The sequence below is a fragment of the Procambarus clarkii genome, chromosome 40, assembly GCF_040958095.1.
Source record: "Procambarus clarkii isolate CNS0578487 chromosome 40, FALCON_Pclarkii_2.0, whole genome shotgun sequence".
Lineage (NCBI taxonomy): Eukaryota > Metazoa > Arthropoda > Malacostraca > Decapoda > Cambaridae > Procambarus > Procambarus clarkii.
This window is the reverse complement of record NC_091189.1, coordinates 25,377,661-25,397,503: the sequence shown is the minus strand read 5'-3', so window position 1 is coordinate 25,397,503 and position 19,843 is coordinate 25,377,661. Positions and strand designations below refer to the sequence as shown.

The 19,843-nt window shown below is 47.7% G+C and overlaps 1 protein-coding gene across 1 annotated transcript in view; it reads left to right on the top strand.

Annotated features, from left to right (window-relative positions):
• Positions 1–16,945, top strand: part of LOC123750088 (uncharacterized) — a 73,650-nt gene extending 56,705 nt beyond the window's left edge. The window contains exons 5-7 of the mRNA XM_069338504.1: positions 11,620–11,706; positions 14,895–15,257; positions 16,256–16,945. Coding sequence (XP_069194605.1) covers positions 11,620–11,706; positions 14,895–15,257; positions 16,256–16,945 — 1,140 coding nt within the window. The remainder of the gene's footprint in view (positions 1–11,619; positions 11,707–14,894; positions 15,258–16,255) is intronic.
• The last annotated feature ends 2,898 nt before the right edge of the window (positions 16,946–19,843 follow it).

Below are 19,843 nucleotides of genomic sequence, written 5' to 3'. Positions count from 1 at the left end.
TGGCTGTTACGAAATGATGAATATGACTTTTTCTGTTGATTGATGGATAATTTTAGTTATGAAATGACAATGAAACAAGAAGAACACGGTTATTTTCTGATGACTAGGGAATAAGTTTAGTTATGAACAGTGTTGGAAAGATTCCTTTGACAATTTTTAGTTGACTGGATAATAAGTTTAGTTGAGAAATGACGAAAGTGACTATGTTTTAGTTGATTGGCGAAAGATTTTTTTTAGTTAAGGAACGTTAAATAACATGTAAGGGGAAAACCTAGAGAACATATGGGGAACATGGTAAAGAACACATGTAAGAAAAGTTGATGAATACAGTGAACATGCTGGGAATATGAACTTACAGAGAACATGAAAACATGATAAGGAGAATAGGGAATACAAAGAATGAACAATGGACTTGTGAAGAACATGGAGAATATGACAAAAGATTGTAGAAAACATGTAAGTGAAGGTGAAAAAACGAAGTGATCTTGTGAGGAACATGAACTTGTAGAGGAACATGAATATTGACAAAGAACACAAAATATGGAAGTTAGCATGAATATTGAGTATAAAAGTTGTAAAGAGAACATGTGATGAATATGAAAACATAGAAAATATGACTAGAATTTGTAGAGAACATAATGAGACTAAGAGAAAGATTACATAAAAAATGGAGATACTTGTGAAAATATGAACTGAATGGGACTGTGAACATTTGAAGAACATGGAGTGAACACGGATGAGAATACGAAGAACACAGTGAATATAGAGAAAATATGCAAATACAGGGGGACAAGAGCTGGAGCTCTGTAACTGACTTGATCTTATTTACTACGTCTGAAATATAACTGTTTAAAATTTCAGGGGGATTGGACTGCTAGTAGCGAAATGTGGTCTCTGCCAAATTTGGGTCTTTAATTGGACTCTGATTAATTTCGATCATGAACTGGACTCTGAATATTTTGGCACAAAGTAGACTCTGGCGAATTTTGCTAGAAAACTGGACTCTGATGAATTTCGATCAAGAACTGGACTCTGTCACATTTTCACAGATTACAGGACACTGATGAAATTTGCTCTCAAAGTAGACTCTGGCGAATTTCTGTTGATAATTGGACTCTGATGAAATATGAGCTAAGTACTGTCTCTGACTAATTTTGCTGACAAAGTGGATTCTGTTCATTTTTAGGTATAAATTTGACTCTGATGAAATATGAGCTGAATACTGTCTCTGACTAATTTTGCTCTCAAAGTAGACTCTGATCATTTTTAGGTATAAATTTGACTCTGATGAAATATGAGCTGAATACTGTCTCTGACTAATTTGCTCACAAAGTGGACTCTGTTCATTTTTAGGTATAAAATGGTCTCTGATGAAATATGAGCTGAATACTGTCTCTGACTAATTTGCTCACAAAGTGGACTCTGTTCATTTTTAGGTATAAAATGGTCTCTGATGAAATATGAGCTAAAACTGTCTCTGACGAATATTGCTCTCAAAGTAGACTCTGGCGAATTTTCGGTATAAACTGGACTCTGATGAAATATGAGCTTAAAACTGGGCTCTGTTCAATTTTGGTCTTTACAGATGAAATAGCCGTAAATGGATATAAAACTAAATGTTATGGATAAGTTGGCTGTTTTCCTTAACAAAACATCTAAGACAATATTCTCTGAAAATGGTCCTTTTACAAATTCGGTCATAAACATATAAATAAACTTCTATGATTATTTGAAACTCTGAAAATAGTTGTAAGGAAATAGGAGGAGGAGAGAGAGAGAGAGGAGGGACGGTAGAGATATTATGGAGATAAGATATGATAAGAGCCGTCTGGCTGTCCGGGCGTAAAGTAAATAAAGGTGACGCGACAGATTGCGAGGTAAGGGGGGAGGGAGGGGGGTGTGATGTACGAAACCCTGAAAACCATGACTTACACAGGTGATTTTCTAAATTTATATGAATAACTAAGGCTTACATAGACGATTTTGTAAGTTGAAAACATGTAAAACATGTCCGTAGAGTTCTCCTGGAAGCCCTAAAGTGCTACACACGATATTTGAATTTCTCCCATAAGGCCTTAACAAACTTCTAAGTCTCGGAAATTATTTTTCTTATAAGAACTTTAGCAAACTCGTATGACATTATTTTTCATTATAAGAATTCCCTAATTCCAAATCTGTGACTCCCCAAATTCGCCTGAAAACCCTAAAGCGCTACACACGAATTTCAAAATTCACCTGAACCCCCCGAAGCGCTACACACGAATTTCCAGAAGTTGAAAACAGACAAAATATGTCCGTAGAGTTCACCTGGAAATGCTGTGATACAAACACGATTTTTTCTAAAACTTTTCTTTAAGATTTTCCTACTTATTTTCATTATAAGAACTTTTTAACAAACTTCTAAGATCTCAGAAATTACTTGCTCATAAGAAATCCTTAATCCAAAATCTGTGACTCCTCAAATTCACCTGAAAACCCAAAAGCGCTACACACGAATTTCCAAATTCACCTGAAACCCCCGAAGCGCTACACACGAATTTCCAGAAAAAACAAAAATTCGTCTGTGGCGCTTACACCCTACTACTCACCACCACCAGCAGCAACAGCACCAGCAGCAGCACCAGCAGCAGCACCAGCAGCACCAGCAGCAGCACCAGCAGCAGCACCAGCAGCACCAGCAGCAGCAGCAGCAGCAGGTCCAGGGCCGTCTCCCACCTTCTGCACCAACCTGCACGCGGCATATTACCAGAGTTAAAGGCGATAGTCACCCAGTGAGCGGCGGGACACTGGTGTGTGTGTGTGTGTGTGTGTGTGTGTGTGTGTGTGTGTGTGTGTGTGTGTGTGTGTGTGTGTGTGTGTGTGTGTGTGTGTGTGTGTGTGTGTGTGTACTCACCTATTTGTACTCACCTATTTGTGCTTGCAGGATCGAGCATTGACTCTTGGATCCCGCCTTTCTAGCTATCGGTTGTTTACAGCAATGACTCCTGTCCCATTTCCCTATCATACCTAGTTTTAAAAGTATGAATAGTATTTGCTTCCACAACCTGTTCCCCAAGTGCATTCCATTTTTCTACTACTCTCGCGCTAAAAGAAAACTTCCTAACATCTCTGTGACTCATCTGAGTTTCCAGTTTCCACCCATGTCCCCTCGTTCTCTTATTATTACGTGTGAACATTTCATCTATTTCCACTTTGTCAATTCCCCTGAGTATTTTATATGTCCCTATCATATCTCCTCTCTCCCTTCTTTTCTCTAGTGTCGTAAGGTTCAGTTCCTTCAGCCGCTCTTCATATCCCATCCCTCGTAACTCTGGGACAAGCCTCGTCGCAAACCTCTGAACCTTCTCCAGTTTCTTTATGTGTTTCTTCAGGTGGGGGCTCCATGATGGCGCGGCATACTCTAAGACGGGTCTCACGTAGGCAGTGTAAAGCGCCCTAAAAGCCTCCTCATTTAGGATTCTGAATGAAGTTCTAATTTTCGCCAGTGTAGAGTACGCTGCTGTCATTATCCTATTTATATGTGCCTCAGGAGTTAGATTAGGTGTCACATCCACTCCCAGGTCTCTTTCTCGAATCGTTACAGGTAGGCTGTTCCCCTTCATTGTGTACTGTCCCTTTGGTCTCCTGTCACCTGATCCCATTTCCATAACTTTACATTTACTGGTGTTAAACTCCAGTAGCCATTTCCCTGACCATCTCTGCAGCCTGTTTAAGTCCTCTTGGAGGATCCTACAATCCTCGTCTGTCACAACTCTTCTCATTAATTTTGCGTCATCCGCAAACATTGACATGTATGATTCCACTCCTGTAAACATATCATTTACGTAAATTAGAAAGAGGATTGGTCCCAGCACCGATCCTTGAGGTACTCCACTTGTTACTGTTCGCCAGTCCGACTTTTCGCCCCTTACCATTACCCTCTGGCTCCTTCCTGTTAGGTAGTTCTTCACCCATACTAGGGCCTTTCCGCTTACTCCTGCCTGCCTCTCAAGTTTGTATAGCAGTCTCATGTGCGGTACCGTATCAAAGGCCTTTTGGCAGTCAAGAAATATGCAGTCTGCCCAGCCTTCTCTGTCCTGCCTTATCCTTGTTACTTTATCATAGAATTCTAAAAGGTTTGTTAGGCATGATTTCAATGTCCAGAACCCATGTTGGTGCTTGTTTACAAACCCAATGCTCTCCAGGTGCTCAACAAGTCTTAGCCTAATTATTCTTTCAAGTATTTTGCAGGGGATGCTTGTCAGTGATACGGGTCTGTAGTTAAGTGCCTCCTCCCTATCACCTTTTTTGAAAATCGGTACGACATTTGCCTCCTTCCAGCAACTGGGCAATTCTCCTGACATAAGTGACTCATTAAAGATCATTGCCAGAGGCACGCTGAGAGCCTGCGCTGCCTCTTTAAGTATCCACGGTGATACTTTGTCTGGTCCAACAGCTTTATTTGCATCCAGTGTTGTCAACTGTTTCATTACATCCTCTGCTGTCACCTCTATATCTGATAGTCTTTCATCTTGGGTAATCTCTTCTAACAATGGGAGCTGCTCAGGCTCGGTTGTGAACACTCCATGGAATTTTGCATTCAGTACCTCGCAGATTTCCTTGTCGCTTTCTGTATATGCCCCTTCTGTTTTCCTCAGTCTTGTCACTTGGTCATTTACCGACATCTTCCTTCTTATATGGCTATGTAGTAATTTTGGTTGCTTTTTCGCTTTGACTGCAATATCATTCTCATAATTTCTTTCCGACACTCGTCTTATGTTAATGTAATCATTCCTAGCTCTGTTACATCTAATCCTGTTGTCCTCTGTCCTTTGTCTTCTGTACTTCCTCCACTCCCTCCTGCTTCTCACTTTTGCTTCCTGACACTGTCTATTAAACCATGGGTTATTATATTCCCTTCTGCTTTTTTCCTTTATTGTTGGAATAAATCTCTCTTCAGCCTCCTTGCATTTCAATATGACTTGGTTCATCATACCTTGCACTGTTTTTCCTCTAAGTTCTTCCTCCCACTGCACTTCTCCCAGGTAGTCCCTTATCCTTCTGTAGTCCCCTTTTCTGTAATCAAGTCTCCTTTCCCGGACCTCTTGTCATTTGGTCACAATTTTAAGCTCCATCATGTAGTCAAAGACTAGGACACAATGGTCACTAGCTCCTAGTGGTATTTCATGTTCCAACTGCTCGATGTCTTCTACATTCTGAGTGAAAATGAGATCTAATAGGCTGGGCGAATCCCCTCCTCTTTCCCTAGTATCTTCTTTCACATGCTGTGTTAGGAAATTCCTGTCAATAACGTCTACCAGCTTCGCTCCCCAGGTCTCCTCCCCGCCATGGGGATTCCTCGTTTCCCAATCTATCTCTCCGTGATTTAGGTCCCCCATGACCAGCAGCTTCGCTCTCATTCTATGCGCTAAAGTTGCTGCCCTCTGCAGTTCATCCATACATGTCTTGTTGCTGTCCTCGTACTCCTGCCTGGGCCTTCTACTGTTTGGTGGGGGATTGTAGAGTATCAAGATTACAATCTTCTTCCCATCCACTGTCAGAGTTCCATGTATGAAGCTCGTGCTTTCATTGGTACCCGGATTTTCCAGCTCATCAAACTTCCATTTCCGCTTTATTAGTAGTGCCACTCCTCCTCCCTGTCTCTGTGTCCTTTCTTTTCTTATCACCTGGTACCCCTCTGGAAAGATTGCATCCGAGATCATGCCATTTATTTTAGTTTCCACTATTGCCACTATGTCTGGGTCTGCCTCACTAACTCTTTCTTTTATCTCTTCTGCTTTATTGGCTACGCCATCAGCATTGGTGTACCAAACCTTGAGACTCTTCTTGGAAACTCGGGTGCCAGAGTTCCCCCTTTCACCAGGGGTCTGGGGGAAACTGGGGGGTGTCTGGGGGGCAAGTGGGGGCTGTGGGGGTGAGTGGGGGGGTGCCTGGGAGTGCCTGGTAGGCGAATGGGGTCTGGGCATCTAGGGGGGTAGGAAGGGCATAATGGGTCTGAAAGTTAGGGGTCTGAATAGCATAGGGGGGTTGAGAAATAGAGTGAGACTGAGAGTCAGATAGAGGTTGAGAGGTTGGGGGGGAGAGGGATACTGAGGGCGGAGGGCTGGGATGAGAATGGAGCATGGGTGCTGGGAGTGGAAGAGAGGGTATATTAGTTAGGGGGGAATCGGGGGTAGGTGGGGGTTTTGGGGTAGAAGAGGGGAAGAGGGAGATGGGGGAAGGTGTTAGGGGGTCACAAGGTGAGGGGGTTAAATGTGGGCTGGAGGTGCATAGGAGGGGTGAGGGTTGGGTGGGGTTTGGGGGTGAGTGGAAGAGGGGTGCAGTGGAAGCTGGGATGGAGTAGATGGAATTGAAGTCAATGGGGTAGAAGGGGCAGGGGAGTAGGAAGGGGTAGTTGGGGAGGGGGGATGGGAAGGTGGGTTTGGGGAGGGCATGGCTTGACCCACTGGGATCGTTGACAGGTGTGATGTAGCAGGGGCAGGGGAATCGTTGGGGAGGTGCAAATGTGGAAGGGACAGGGGGGTTTTGGGAGGCTGAGGCAGGGGGGAGGTATAGGAGGGCTGAGTTGGGGAGGATGCGACCTGGGAGGTGACCTGGGAGGTGGCCTGGGAGGTGACCTGGGATGTGACCTGGGAGGTGAGACTACCTGAGAGGCTAGTTCGGTGTCGTTGTTGCCATCTATTCTTGTGGGCTATTTGCTCATCTTTCGTCATAAACCTCTCTATAAACACATTGTAATGGGTTTCACTTCCTCTGAGTAAATGCTTGGTCCTCATTATGTACTCCACAGCCTCCTCATTGGAGAATTGCACCAGAACAGGTCTATTCTTGGTACAATTGTAAAGTCCAACCCGGCGGCTGATATCCACCTCGTGTTCTGCCATTCCTGCTCCAATACATCTCAATATCTCGTGCAATTCGTATGTTTCCGTTTCTATTCTCTCTTGTCTTGTTGGTGCCCCAGATTCGAATAATCCATGTATTATAATAGACCGTCTCCTCAGTAATTCATTTTCATGCTGGTAGCCTGTCCCCTGGGGATTCTCCATCCCAACCGCAGTCACTAACCCAACCCCCACTAATCCTCTGTCCTTAGCCATGCTGTTAATCCTTCCTAATTCGTTTGTGATACGAGCACATTCCCTCTCCCAGTCCTCTCTTCCCTTCCTAATCTCTTCCTGAACATAGAGCATAAGTTCTTGTTTCTGCCTCTCTACCGCATCCTGTATTTGCTGAAATACCTCACTTTTAATCCCCTGGATTAGATCCTCCAACCAATCACTCCTTCTCTCTACAAATTTCCCTATTAATTTGTCTATAAATCTGTCCTCCTCCTCATCCCTGCTGGTGATTGACCTTGAACCCCTTCTAGTCACTGCAGTAACAACCTAGCCAAAAAGGCGCTCCTCAATACCTTGCACAATCTGCAGCACAAACAGGCGAGAAAGTACTCCACGCGGCTGGTCCAGATGTGAGGTCGCTGCGTCCCGCGTTACAGCTGGTGAGGTCACTAGTGGTGAGGTCACTCCGGCTCCACAATTTCACAATACCACGATGTACTCGACACTTATTTTCAGTGGTGGTGTTTGTACTGTTTTCTTCACTTTCTTGTGGTTTGAGTGAGCTTACTAGTTATGTGTGTGTGTGTGTGTGTGAGTGTGAGCGTGTGTGTGAGTGTGTGTGTGTGTGTGTGTGTGTGTGTGTGTGTGTGTGTGTGTGAGTGAGTGAGTGTATGTGTATGTGTGAGTGTGTGTGTGTGTGTGAGAGTATGTGTATGTGTGAGTGTGTAAGTGTGTGTGAGTGTGTGTATGACGTCTCACTCTCGTTCTCAACTTTCCACACAACCCCCCAATACTTCACCCACTATTCGACGGAAGTACCTTCATAATACACACTCTCCCCCCCCCCCCCTTCCCATACACATCTACACCCCACCATTATATAAGGGCTTCTGTGCCCCCCCCCCCCACACACACACTCCAGATTGACTGAGTCTCTCTCACCCTTCTTTCTTCAGCCTCCTTCTTTCTCTCCTTCCTTACTCTCCCTTCTTTTGCCCTCTGTCTCTCTCTCTCTGTCTCCCCGTCCCGACGCCGCCCACCTGCAGGACCAGCCCACTTAAACACCCACGAACACTATATACGCCAAGCTCCGCCCACTCATCCACTTAAGATGCCCATAATCTCTCGCTAAAGTCTTTCTCGGGCCGAGGGCTTTCCAGCCCTCGGCCTACCAGATCAATGTTCCTCTCCCGTACATGTTACTGGAGTGAGTCTCTACACACACACACACACACAGCTGACGTTCCGGAGGCGTACTTTAGTGTGCCCGTTTATTCCAGAGTCTCGATCACGTGGTTCCGTGCTGATCTTGGTTCGGACGCATTGCTAATATTGGTTGAGGTGGTTCCAGAGGTTGGTTCAGATGGTTTTGAAAGCTTATGGGGGGTTCAGCGATTTCTGATTTTTCTTCTGATGGTTCCAGAATATGGTTCCGTTAGTCTCCCATGGTCTGGAAAATTGCTGTTCTGCTTAGTCGAGTTTTCTTTCAAGGTTCTGATACCCACACCCCCCTCCTTGTGACCCCTACACCCCCCTCCTTGTGACCCCTACACCCCCCTCCTTGTGACCCCTACACCCTCCCCCTCCTTGTGACCCCCACACCCCCCTCCTTGTGACCCCTACACCCTCCCCCTCCTTGTGACCCCTACACCCCCCCTCCTTGTGACCCCCACACCCCCCTCCTTGTGACCCCCACACCCCCCTCCTTGTGACCCCCACACCCCCCCCTCCTTGTGACCCCCACACCCCCCTCTTGTGACCCCTACACCCCCCTCCTTGTGACCCCCACACCCTCTCCCTCCTTGTGACCCCCACACCCCCCTCCTTGTGACCCCTACACCCTCCCCCTCCTTGTGACCCCTACACCCCCCCCTCCTTGTGACCCCCACACCCCCCTCTTGTGACCCCTACACCCCCCTCCTTGTGACCCCTACACCCCCCTCCTTGTGACCCCTACACCCCCCTCCTTGTGACCCCTACACCCTCCCCCTCCTTGTGACCCCTACACCCCCCCTCCTTGTGACCCCTACACCCTCCCCCTCCTTGTGACCCCTACACCCCCCCTCCTTGTGACCCCTACACCCCCCCTCCTTGTGACCCCCACACCCCCCTCCTTGTGACCCCCACACTCCCCCTCCTTGTGACCCCTACACCCCCCTCCTTGTGACCCCCACACCCCTCTCCTTCTGACCCCTACACCCCCTCCTTGTGACCCCCACACCCCCTCCTTGTGACCCCTACACCCCCCTCCTTGTGACCCCCACACCCCCCTCCTTGTGACCCCTACACCCCCCTCCTTGTGACCCCTACACCCCCCTCCTTGTGACCCCCACACTCCCCCTCCTTGTTACCCCCACACCCCCCTCCTTGTGACCCCCACACCCCCTTCCTTGTGACCCCCACACCCCCCTCCTTGTGACCCCTACACCCCCCCTCCTCGCGACCCCCACACCCCCTCCTCGTGACCCCCACACCCCCTCCTTGTGACCCCTACACCCCCCCCTCCTTGTGACCCCTACACCCTCCCCCTCCTTGTGACCCCTACACCCCCCCCTCCTTGTGACCCCTACACCCCCCTCCTTGTGACCCCCACACCCCCCTCCTTGTGACCCCCACACTCCCCCTCCTTGTGACCCCTACACCCCCCCCCTCCTTGTGACCCCCACACCCCTCTCCTTCTGACCCTACACCCCCTCCTTGTGACCCCCACACCCCCTCCTTGTGACCCCTACACCCCCCTCCTTGTGACCCCCACACCCCTCTCCTTGTGACCCCTACACCCCCATCCTTGTGACCCCTACACCCCCCTCCTTGTGACCCCCACACTCCCCCTCCTTGTTACCCCCCACACCCCCCTCCTTGTGACCCCCACACCCCTTCCTTGTGACCCCCACACCCCCCTCCTTGTGACCCCTACACCCCCCTCCTCGCGACCCCCACACCCCCTCCTCGTGACCCCCACACCCCCTCCTTGTGACCCCTACACCCCCTCCTTGTGACCCCCACACCCCCTCCTTGTGACCCCCACACCCCCCTCCTTGTAACCCCCACACCCCCTCCTTGTGACCCCCACATCCCCCTCCTCGCGACCCATACACCCCCTCCTCGTAACCCCCACACCCCCTCCTTGTGACCCCCCACACCCCCCTCCTTGTCACCCCCACACCCCCCTCCTTGTGACCCCCACACCCCCTCCTTGTGACCCCCACACCCCCTCCTTGTGACCCCCACACCCCCTCCTTGTGACCCCCACACCCCCTCCTTGTGACCCCCACACCCCCTCCTTGTGACCCCCACACCCCCTCCTTGTGACCCCCAAACCCCCTCCTCGCGACCCCCACATCCCCTCCTTGTGACCCCCACACCCCCCCTCCTTAAGACCCCCACACCCCCCTCCTTAAGACCCCCACACCCCCCTCCTTGTGACCCCCATACCCCCCTCCTTGTGACCCCCACACCCCCCTCCTTGTAACCCCCACACCCCCCTCTTTGTGACCCCCCACACCCCCTCCTTGTGACCCCCACACCCCCTCCTTGTGACCCCCACACCCCCCTCCTTGTGACCCCCACACCCCCTCCTTGTGACCCCCACACCCCCCTCCTCGTGACTCCCACACCCCCTCCTTGTGACCCCCACACCCCCCTCCTCGTGACTCCCACACCCCCTCCTTGTGACCCCCACACCCCCCTCCTTGTGACCCCCACACCCCAATTTAATATTAAAAACTAATAATAATTTAATATTTTACATACATGAGTCTGTCAGACAGGAGATTGAAAGGTGCCAGGTGGGCTGTCTCTTAGCAATTAAGAAGTCACACCTTGAGATATAATGGCCAGAGGGTTGCCGTCGGGTCAGGTCGTGTGAAGTGACCTTGCCAAGCTGATAATTGCACACGCTTGGTGCAACAACACCAATCAATTTCTTTTCTTCCAACGACCCGCTGTTTAGGCGCGGTAGGTAGGTAGTGAGGCTCTCTGGTAGGCGCGGCGTAGCTCCCGGGTTGCCCATCAATACCCAGGGAACTGTACATTCACGAGATCAGACACAGAGAGGTTTGGAGATCGAATAGGTGGGGGTGTGGGGGGTCACACTGTCTTCCAGTGTCGTAAGGTGCATTTCCCGCAGCCTTTCCTCATAACTCATGCCTCTTAGTTCTGGGACTAGTCTAGTAGCATACCTTTGGAGGTGGGGTTAGATGGGTGCAGGTGTTGAGGTTCCTAGCTGCCACCAGATGGCCTCCTAGGGCAGTAGGGGGGACTGTGCCTGTCAGCTGGCCCCCATACCCCCCCCCCCCACCACCACTCTCCATCCAACTTAGATTCAGAGACTTGGTGAGTTGAACTTTAAGGTGACACAAGTGTGGTGTGTTTCCAACTTAAGGTATTGTGTGATTTTCAGGGGCAGTCATCCGTAGTGTCTTCAATGTCTTGTATGGTGACTCACATTGTATATATCATTGCTGGCATTCATCATCCAGAGATATGAGTGTATAATGATATCCATATGAGTGATGATCTCATATGAAATATTTAATATATTAACTTATGCTTTTAGATTGTCTTTAATTTTGTTTCCCTAAAACCTCTTTATTGGGAAAGTAAGAGCGGAGAGCCGTCTGAACTTACTGACTTAAAGAGTCTTGTAAGTATAAGGACATGTGTCCAGTTGATGTCCCCCCCACACACCCCTCCAGCCTCCCCCCTCCCCCCCACCCCCACCTCCCCCTCCCCCCACCGCCACCAGCCCCCCCCTCCCACACAGTCGGATCAAATCCTAATTATTCCTATTTGGATTCGAGGCCACGACGAGGCTTTTGGGCACGTTTCCCTATACCTGATGCACCTGTTCACCCCGGCAGTCAATAGGTGGCCGGGAGTTACGCAACTGTTGTGGGTTGTATCCTATGGAAAGTCAGTACTTAGTCTAGGGGGGGGGGGAGCTCGGTAAGCCTAACTGACTTTATTTTCCAGTTAACCACTCGTCAGATTTCCGTCATGCCATACAGGAAATTTACATTGTTGGTGTGTGTGTGTGTGTGTGTGTGTGTGTGTGTGTGTGTGTGTGTGTGTGTGTGTGTGTGTGTGTACTCACCTATTTGTGCTTGCGGGGGTTGAGCTTTGGCTCTTTGGTCCCGATGTGTGTTTGTGTGTGTGTGTGTCTGTGTGTGTGTGTCTGTGTGAATGTGTGTGTGTGTGTGTGTCTGTGTGTGTGTGTCTGTGTGTATGTGTGTGTGTGTGTGTCTGTGTGTGTGTGTACTCACCTAGTTGTGCTTGCGGGGGTTGAGCTCTGGCTCTTTGGTCCCGCCTCTCAACCGTCAATCAACTGGTGTACAGATTCCTGAGCCTATTGGGCTCTATCATATCTACATTTGAAACTGTGTATGGAGTCAGCCTCCACCACATCACTTCCTAATGCATTCCATTTACTAACTACTCTGACACTGAAAAAGTTTTTTCTAACGTCTCTGTGGCTCATTTGGGTACTCAGCTTCCACCTGTGTCCCCTTGTTCGCGTCCCACCAGTGTTGAATAGTTCATCCTTGTTTACCCGGTCGATTCCCCTGAGGATTTTGTAGGTTGTGATCATGTCCCCCCTTACTCTTCTGTCTTCCAGTGTCGTAAGGTGCATTTCCCGCAGCCTTTCCTCATAACTCATGCCTCTTAGTTCTGGGACTAGTCTAGTAGCATACCTTTGGACTTTTTCCAGCTTCGTCTTGTGCTTGACAAGGTACGGGCTCCATGCTGGGGCCGCATACTCCAGGATTGGTCTTACATATGTGGTGTACAAGATTCTGAATGATTCCTTACACAGGTTCCTGAACGCCGTTCTGATGTTAGCCAGCCTCGCATATGCCGCAGACGTTATTCTCTTTATGTGGGCTTCAGGAGACAGGTTTGGTGTGATATCAACTCCTAGATCTTTCTCTCTGTCTGTTTCATTAAGTACTTCATCTCCTATTCTGTATCCTGTGCCTGGCCTCCTGTTTCCACTGCCTAGTTTCATTACTTTGCATTTACTCGGGTTGAACTTCAATAGCCATTTGTTGGACCATTCACTCAGTCTATCCAGGTCATCTTGTAGCCTCCTACTATCATCCTCTGTTTCAATCCTCCTCATAATTTTTGCATCGTCGGCAAACATTGAGAGGAACGAATCTATACCCTCTGGGAGATCATTTACATATACCAGAAACAGTATAGGTCCAAGGACTCACCCCTGCGGGACTCCACTTGTGACGTCTCGCCAATCTGAGACCTCACCCCTCACACAGACTCGTTGTCTCCTGTTGCTTAGGTACTCCTCTATCCACCGGAGTACCTTCCCTCTCACTCCAGCCTGCATCTCCAACTTTCGCAATAGCCTCTTGTGTGGCACTGTATCAAAGGCTTTCTGACAATCCAAAAATATGCAGTCTGCCCACCCTTCTCTTTCTTGCCTTATTTTTGTTGCCTGGTCGTAGAATTCAAGTAACCCTGTGAGGCAGGATCTGCCTCAGGACCTGTGTGTGTGTGTGTGTGTGTGTGTGTGTGTGTGTGTGTGTGTGTGTGTATGTGTGTGTGTGTATGTGTGTGTGTGTGTGTGTGTGTCTGTGTGTGTGTCTGTGTGTATGTGTGTGTGTGTGTGTGTGTGTGTGTGTGTGTGTGTGTGTGTGTGTGTGTGTGTGTGTGTGTGTGTGTGTGTGTGTGTGGTGTGTGTGTGTGTGTGTGTGTGTGTGTGTGTGTGTGTGTGTGTGTGTGTGTGTGTGTGTGTGTGTGTGTGTGTGTGTGTGTGTGGTGTGTGTGTGTGTGTGTGTGTGTGTGTGTGTGTGTGTGTGTGTGTGTGTGTGTGTGTGTGTGTGTGTGTGTGTGTGTGGTGTGTGTGTGTGTGTGTGTGTGTGGTGTGTGTGTGTGTGTGTGTGTGTGTGTGTGTGTGTGTGTGTGTGTGTGTGTGTGTGTGTGTGTGTGTGAGGAAATAACATGGAACAATGGGAAGCGAAAGACTGCCTGGTACAAGGAGACAATGAAGATAGCACACATGAAGCATGGGAATACATTGGCAAGTAAATAGATGTGACTAAAAAAAAATTAAAGTTTGAAAATTATAGAAAACGATAAATTCAAAAAACAAGACAAAGAGAACGGTGTCGTGGAAGGGTAGACCAAAGAAAACGGTACACGTGAGCGCAGTGCTGAACCCTCGCCAATATAATAACAGTTATCGAGAATGAAGATAACAGACAAATTGATAGTTATCCTCATCTTGGATAACTATCATAACAAAAGTAATCACCTTATCAGATGGTCTGCCATTGTTAGGGACCTTGCCCAGGAGGCAGGCCTGTTACCTAACTCCCCGGGTACCTATACTTACTGCGAGGTGAACAGAAGCATCAGATATAGATAAACGTGGCCAAGCGTCTCGCCCTGCCGGGGAAATCGAACCCAGGACCAACCGGTTGCGAGACGACTGCCCTAGCCACCACGTGATATTATCTGAAGCCTCTGAAGCCTCAGTACGGAGGTGATTGGGCTCAAAAAAGGTGGGTATAATCCTTATTAATACCAATCATTAGTGTACTTCGTGTGTATATATATATATATATATATATATATATATATATATATATATATATATATATATATATATATATATATATATATATATATATATATATATATATATATATACTAATTAAATACTTTATTTCCTGAAATTGTTTTCCGCTGATGACTGCATTTGACAACATTTAATATTGACTTAAATTGACAACATTTCTCATACATTTATGCAACACGGGAGAATTGTGTTTAATACTGTTAGCCAATAGTGAGACACGTCTATATCACCAGGGAACAGGGAGTGAACTAGAGAACACTGTTCACCAGGGAACAGACAGTGAACTAGAGAACACTGTTCACCAGGGGACAGAGAGTGAACTAGAGAACACTGTTCACCAGGGAACAGAGAGTGAACCAGAGAACACTGTTCACCAGGGAACAGGGAGTGAACTAGAGAACACTGTTCACCAGGGAACAGACAGTGAACTAGAGAACACTGTTCACCAGGGGACAGAGAGTGAACTAGAGAACACTGTTCACCAAGGAACAGGCAGTGAACCAGAGAACACTGTTCACCAAGGAACAGGCAGTGAACCAGAGAACAATGTTCACCAGGGAATTCGACATAGCATAAGAAAGTTGCCACAAAGACATGTTAGTATACCACCTTGTCCTTGAAGCAGGTCAAGCGAGACTGATGACTAACTTGTGCAGCAGAAACTAGATGACCCAGAACGTGACGTCACGCTTTAAACAATGCACAATTAGAGGCTAATGACTGTACCTGGTCCACTAGGGGCACCAAACTACCTTACTAGGAATAATGTGACGTCGGAGTTGAAGCTCTCGAGAGGAACTTGTAAGTTTAGTCTAAGATGAAGTGTTGATCATTCCTTAGGGAAGTGTTTCTCAACGCTCGACTGATAGACCAAGTACCTACTTATATTCCAAGATGAACAGAGGCATCAGGTGTATGGAGACATGCTGTCTCGCTCTGCCTATATTCAGACGAATTAAGAAAGGGAAAGTGTATCTTAAGCTATGAAGAATATTTAAACAAGAATGTTACTTCAGGTATACCAAACATGACCTCAAGAGGTTATCTTGAGATAATTGATTTGATGTTGATTTCGGGGCTTTAGTGTCCCCGCGGCCCGGTCCTCGACCAGGCCTCCACCCCCAGGAAGTAGCCCGTGACAGCTGACTAACACCCAGGTACCTATTTTACTGCTAGGTAACAGGGGCGTAGGGTGAAAGAAACTCTGCCCATTGCTTCTCGCCGGCGCCCGGGATCGAACCCGGGACCACAGGATCACAAGTCCAGCGTGCTGTCCGCTAGGCCGACCGGCTCCCCTAAGGTTCCCCTAAGGTTCCTTAGATATACTCACCAAGACCAAGATATACTCACCAAGACCAAGATATACTCACCAAGACCAAGATATACTCACCAAGACCAAGATATACTCACCAAGACCAAGATATACTCACCAAGACCAAGATATACTCACCAAGATCAAGATAAACTCACCAAGACCAAGATATACTCACCAAGACCAAGATATACTCACCAAGACCAAGATATACTCACCAAGACCAAGATATACTCCCCAAGACCATGATATACTCACCAAGACCATGATATACTCACCAAGACCAAGATATACTCACCAAGACCAAGATATACTCACCAAGACCAAGATATACTCACCAAGACCAAGATATACTCACCAAGACCAAGATATACTCCCCAAGACCAAGATATACTCCCCAAGACCAAGATATACTCACCAAGACCAAGATATACTCACCAAGACCAAGATATACTCACCAAGACCAAGATATACTCCCCAAGACCAAGATATACTCCCCAAGACCAAGATATACTCCCCAAGACCAAGATATACTCACCAAGACCAAGATATACTCACCAAGACCAAGATATACTCCCCAAGACCAAGATATACTCACCAAGACCAGGATATACTCACCATGACCAAGATATACTCACCAAGACCAAGATATACTCCCCAAGACCAAGATATACTCACCAAGACCAAGATATACTCACCAAGACCAAGATATACTCACCAAGACCAAGATATACTCACCAAGACCAATATATACTCACCAAGACCAAGATATACTCACCAAGACCAAGATATACTCCCCAAGACCAAGATATACTCACCAAGCCCAAGATATACTCACCAAGACCAAGATATACTCACCAAGACCACGATATACTCACCAAGACCAAGATATACTCCCCAAGACCAAGATATACTCACCAAGACCAAGATATACTCACCAAGACCAAGATATACTCACCAAGATCAAGATAAACTCACCAAGACCAAGATATACTCACCAAGACCAAGATATACTCACCAAGACCAAGATATACTCACCAAGACCAAGATATACTCACCAAGACCAAGATATACTCACCAAGACCAAGATATACTCACCAAGACCAAGATATACTCCCAAGACCAAGATATACTCCCTAAGACCAAGATATACTCACCAAGACTAAGATATACTCTCCAAGACCAATATATACTCCCCAAGACCAAGATATACTCACCAAGACCAAGATATACTCACCAAGACCAAGATATACTCACCAAGACCAAGATATACTCCCCAAGACCAAGATATACTCCCCAAGACCAAGATATACTCACCAAGACCAAGATATACTCACCAAGACCAAGATATACTCACCAAGACCAAGATATACTCACCAAGATATACTCACCAAGACCAAGATATACTCCCCATGACCAAGATATACTCACCAAGACCATGATATACTCACCAAGACCATGATATACTCACCAAGACGAAGATATACTCACCAAGATATACTCACCACGACCAAGATATACTCCCCAAGACCAAGATATACTCACCAAGATATACTCACCAAGACCAAGATATACTCCCCAAGACCAAGATATACTCACCAAGACCATGATATACTCACCAACACCATGATATACTCACCAAGACCAAGATATACTCACCAATATATACTCACCAAGACCAAAATATACTCCCCAAGACCAAGATATACTCACCAAGACCATGATATACTCACCAAGACCAAGATATACTCACCAAGATATACTCCCCAAGGCCAAGATATACTCACCAAGACCAAGATATACTCACCAAGACCAAGATATACTCCCCAAGACCAAGATATACTCACCAAGACTTAGTTATACTCACCAAGACCAAGATATACTCACTAAGATATACTCCCCAAGGCCAAGATATACTCACCAAGACCAAGATATACTCACCAAGACCAAGATATACTCACCAGGACGTCTCGTTATCTTGAGATTGTTATCTTGAGACGATTTTGGGGCTTAGTGTCCCCGCGGCCCGGTCCTCGACCAGGCCTCCACCCCCAGGAAGCAGCCCGTGACAGCTGTCTAACTCCCAGGTACCTATTTACTGCTAGGTAACAGGGGGCATCAAGATGAAAGAAACATTTTGCCCATTTGTCTCCGCCTCCACCTGGGATCGAACCCGCAACCTCTGGACTACGAATCCGAAGCGCTGTCCACCCAGCTGTCAGGCTATCAAGTATTGACACATCCCCAGACGAAGCCAGTAGGTCACTCCACAGTCACGAAGCTTTGTTTACATTCATTTAACAAAGCTTTGAAACTTTTCTAAGCTTGGAAACTTCACAACCCAAAGTTATTATTTTGTTATAAACTTCTTCGATGCGATTCGGAACTCATAAACTGTTTAATTAAAGTAAATTAATTGATTTGATTGTCAGCGAGTAAATTAAACGATTGAAATCGTTTTTCAATCTAAACTTCTACACCACTGGTAGGGTTAGGTCAGTGTACACCACTGGCAGGGTTAGGTTAGTGTACACCACTGGCAGGGTTAGGTCAGTGTACACCACTGGTAGGGTTAGGTCAGTGTACACCACTGGCAGGGTTAGGTCAGTGAACACCACCGGCAGGGTTAGGTCAGTGTACACCACTGGTAGGGTTAGGTCAGTGTACACCACCGGCAGGGTTAGGTCAGTGTACACCACTGGTAGGGTTAGGTCAGTGTACACCACTGGTTAGGTTAGGTCAGTGTACACCACTGGCAGGGTTAGGTCAGTGTACACCACCGGCAGGGTTAGGTCAGTGTACACCACTGGTAGGGTTAGGTCAGTGTACACCACTGGTTAGGTTAGGTCAGTGTACACCACTGGCAGGGTTAGGTCAGTGTACACCACTGGCAGGGTTAGGTTAGTGTACACCACTGGCAGGGTTAGGTCAGTGTACACCACTGGCAGGGTTAGGTCAGTGTACACCACTGGCAGGGTTAGGTCAATGTACACCACTGGCAGGGTTAGCTCAGTGAACACCACTGGCAGGGTTAGGTCAGTGTACACCACTGGTAGGGTTAGGTCAGTGTACACCACCGGCAGGGTTAGGTCAGTGAACACCACTGGCAGGGTTAGGTCAGTGTACACCACTGGTAGGGTTAGGTCAGTGTACACCACCGGCAGGGTTAGGTCAGTGTACACCACTGGTAGGGTTAGGTCAGTGTACACCACTGGTAAGGTTAGGTCAGTGTACACCACTGGCAGGGTTAGGTCAGTGTACACCACTGGCAGGGTTAGGTTAGTGTACACCACTGGCAGGGTTAGGTCAGTGTACACCACTGGCAGGGTTAGGTCAGTGTACACCACTGGCAGGGTTAGGTCAATGTACACCACTGGCAGGGTTAGGTCAGTGTACACCACTGGCAGGGTTAGGTCAGTGTACACCACTGGCAGGGTTAGGTCAGTGTACACCACTGGCAGGGTTAGGTCAGTGTACACCACTGGCAGGGTTAGGTCAGTGTATACCACTGGCAAGGTTAGGTCAGTGTACACCACTGGCAAGGTTAGGACAGTGTACACCACTGGCAGAGTTAGGACAGTGTACACCACTGGCAAGGTTAGATCAGTGTACACCACTGGCAAGGTTAGGACAGTGTACACCACTGGCAGAGTTAGGACAGTGTACACCACTGGCAGAGTTTGGACAGTGTACACCACTGGCAAGGTTAGATCAGTGTACACCACTGGCAAGGTTAGGACAGTGTACACCACTGGCAGAGTTAGGACAGTGTACACCACTGGCAGAGTTTGGACAGTGTACACCACTGGCAAGGTTAGATCAGTGTACACCACCGGCAAGGTTAGGACAGTGTACACCACTGGCAGAGTT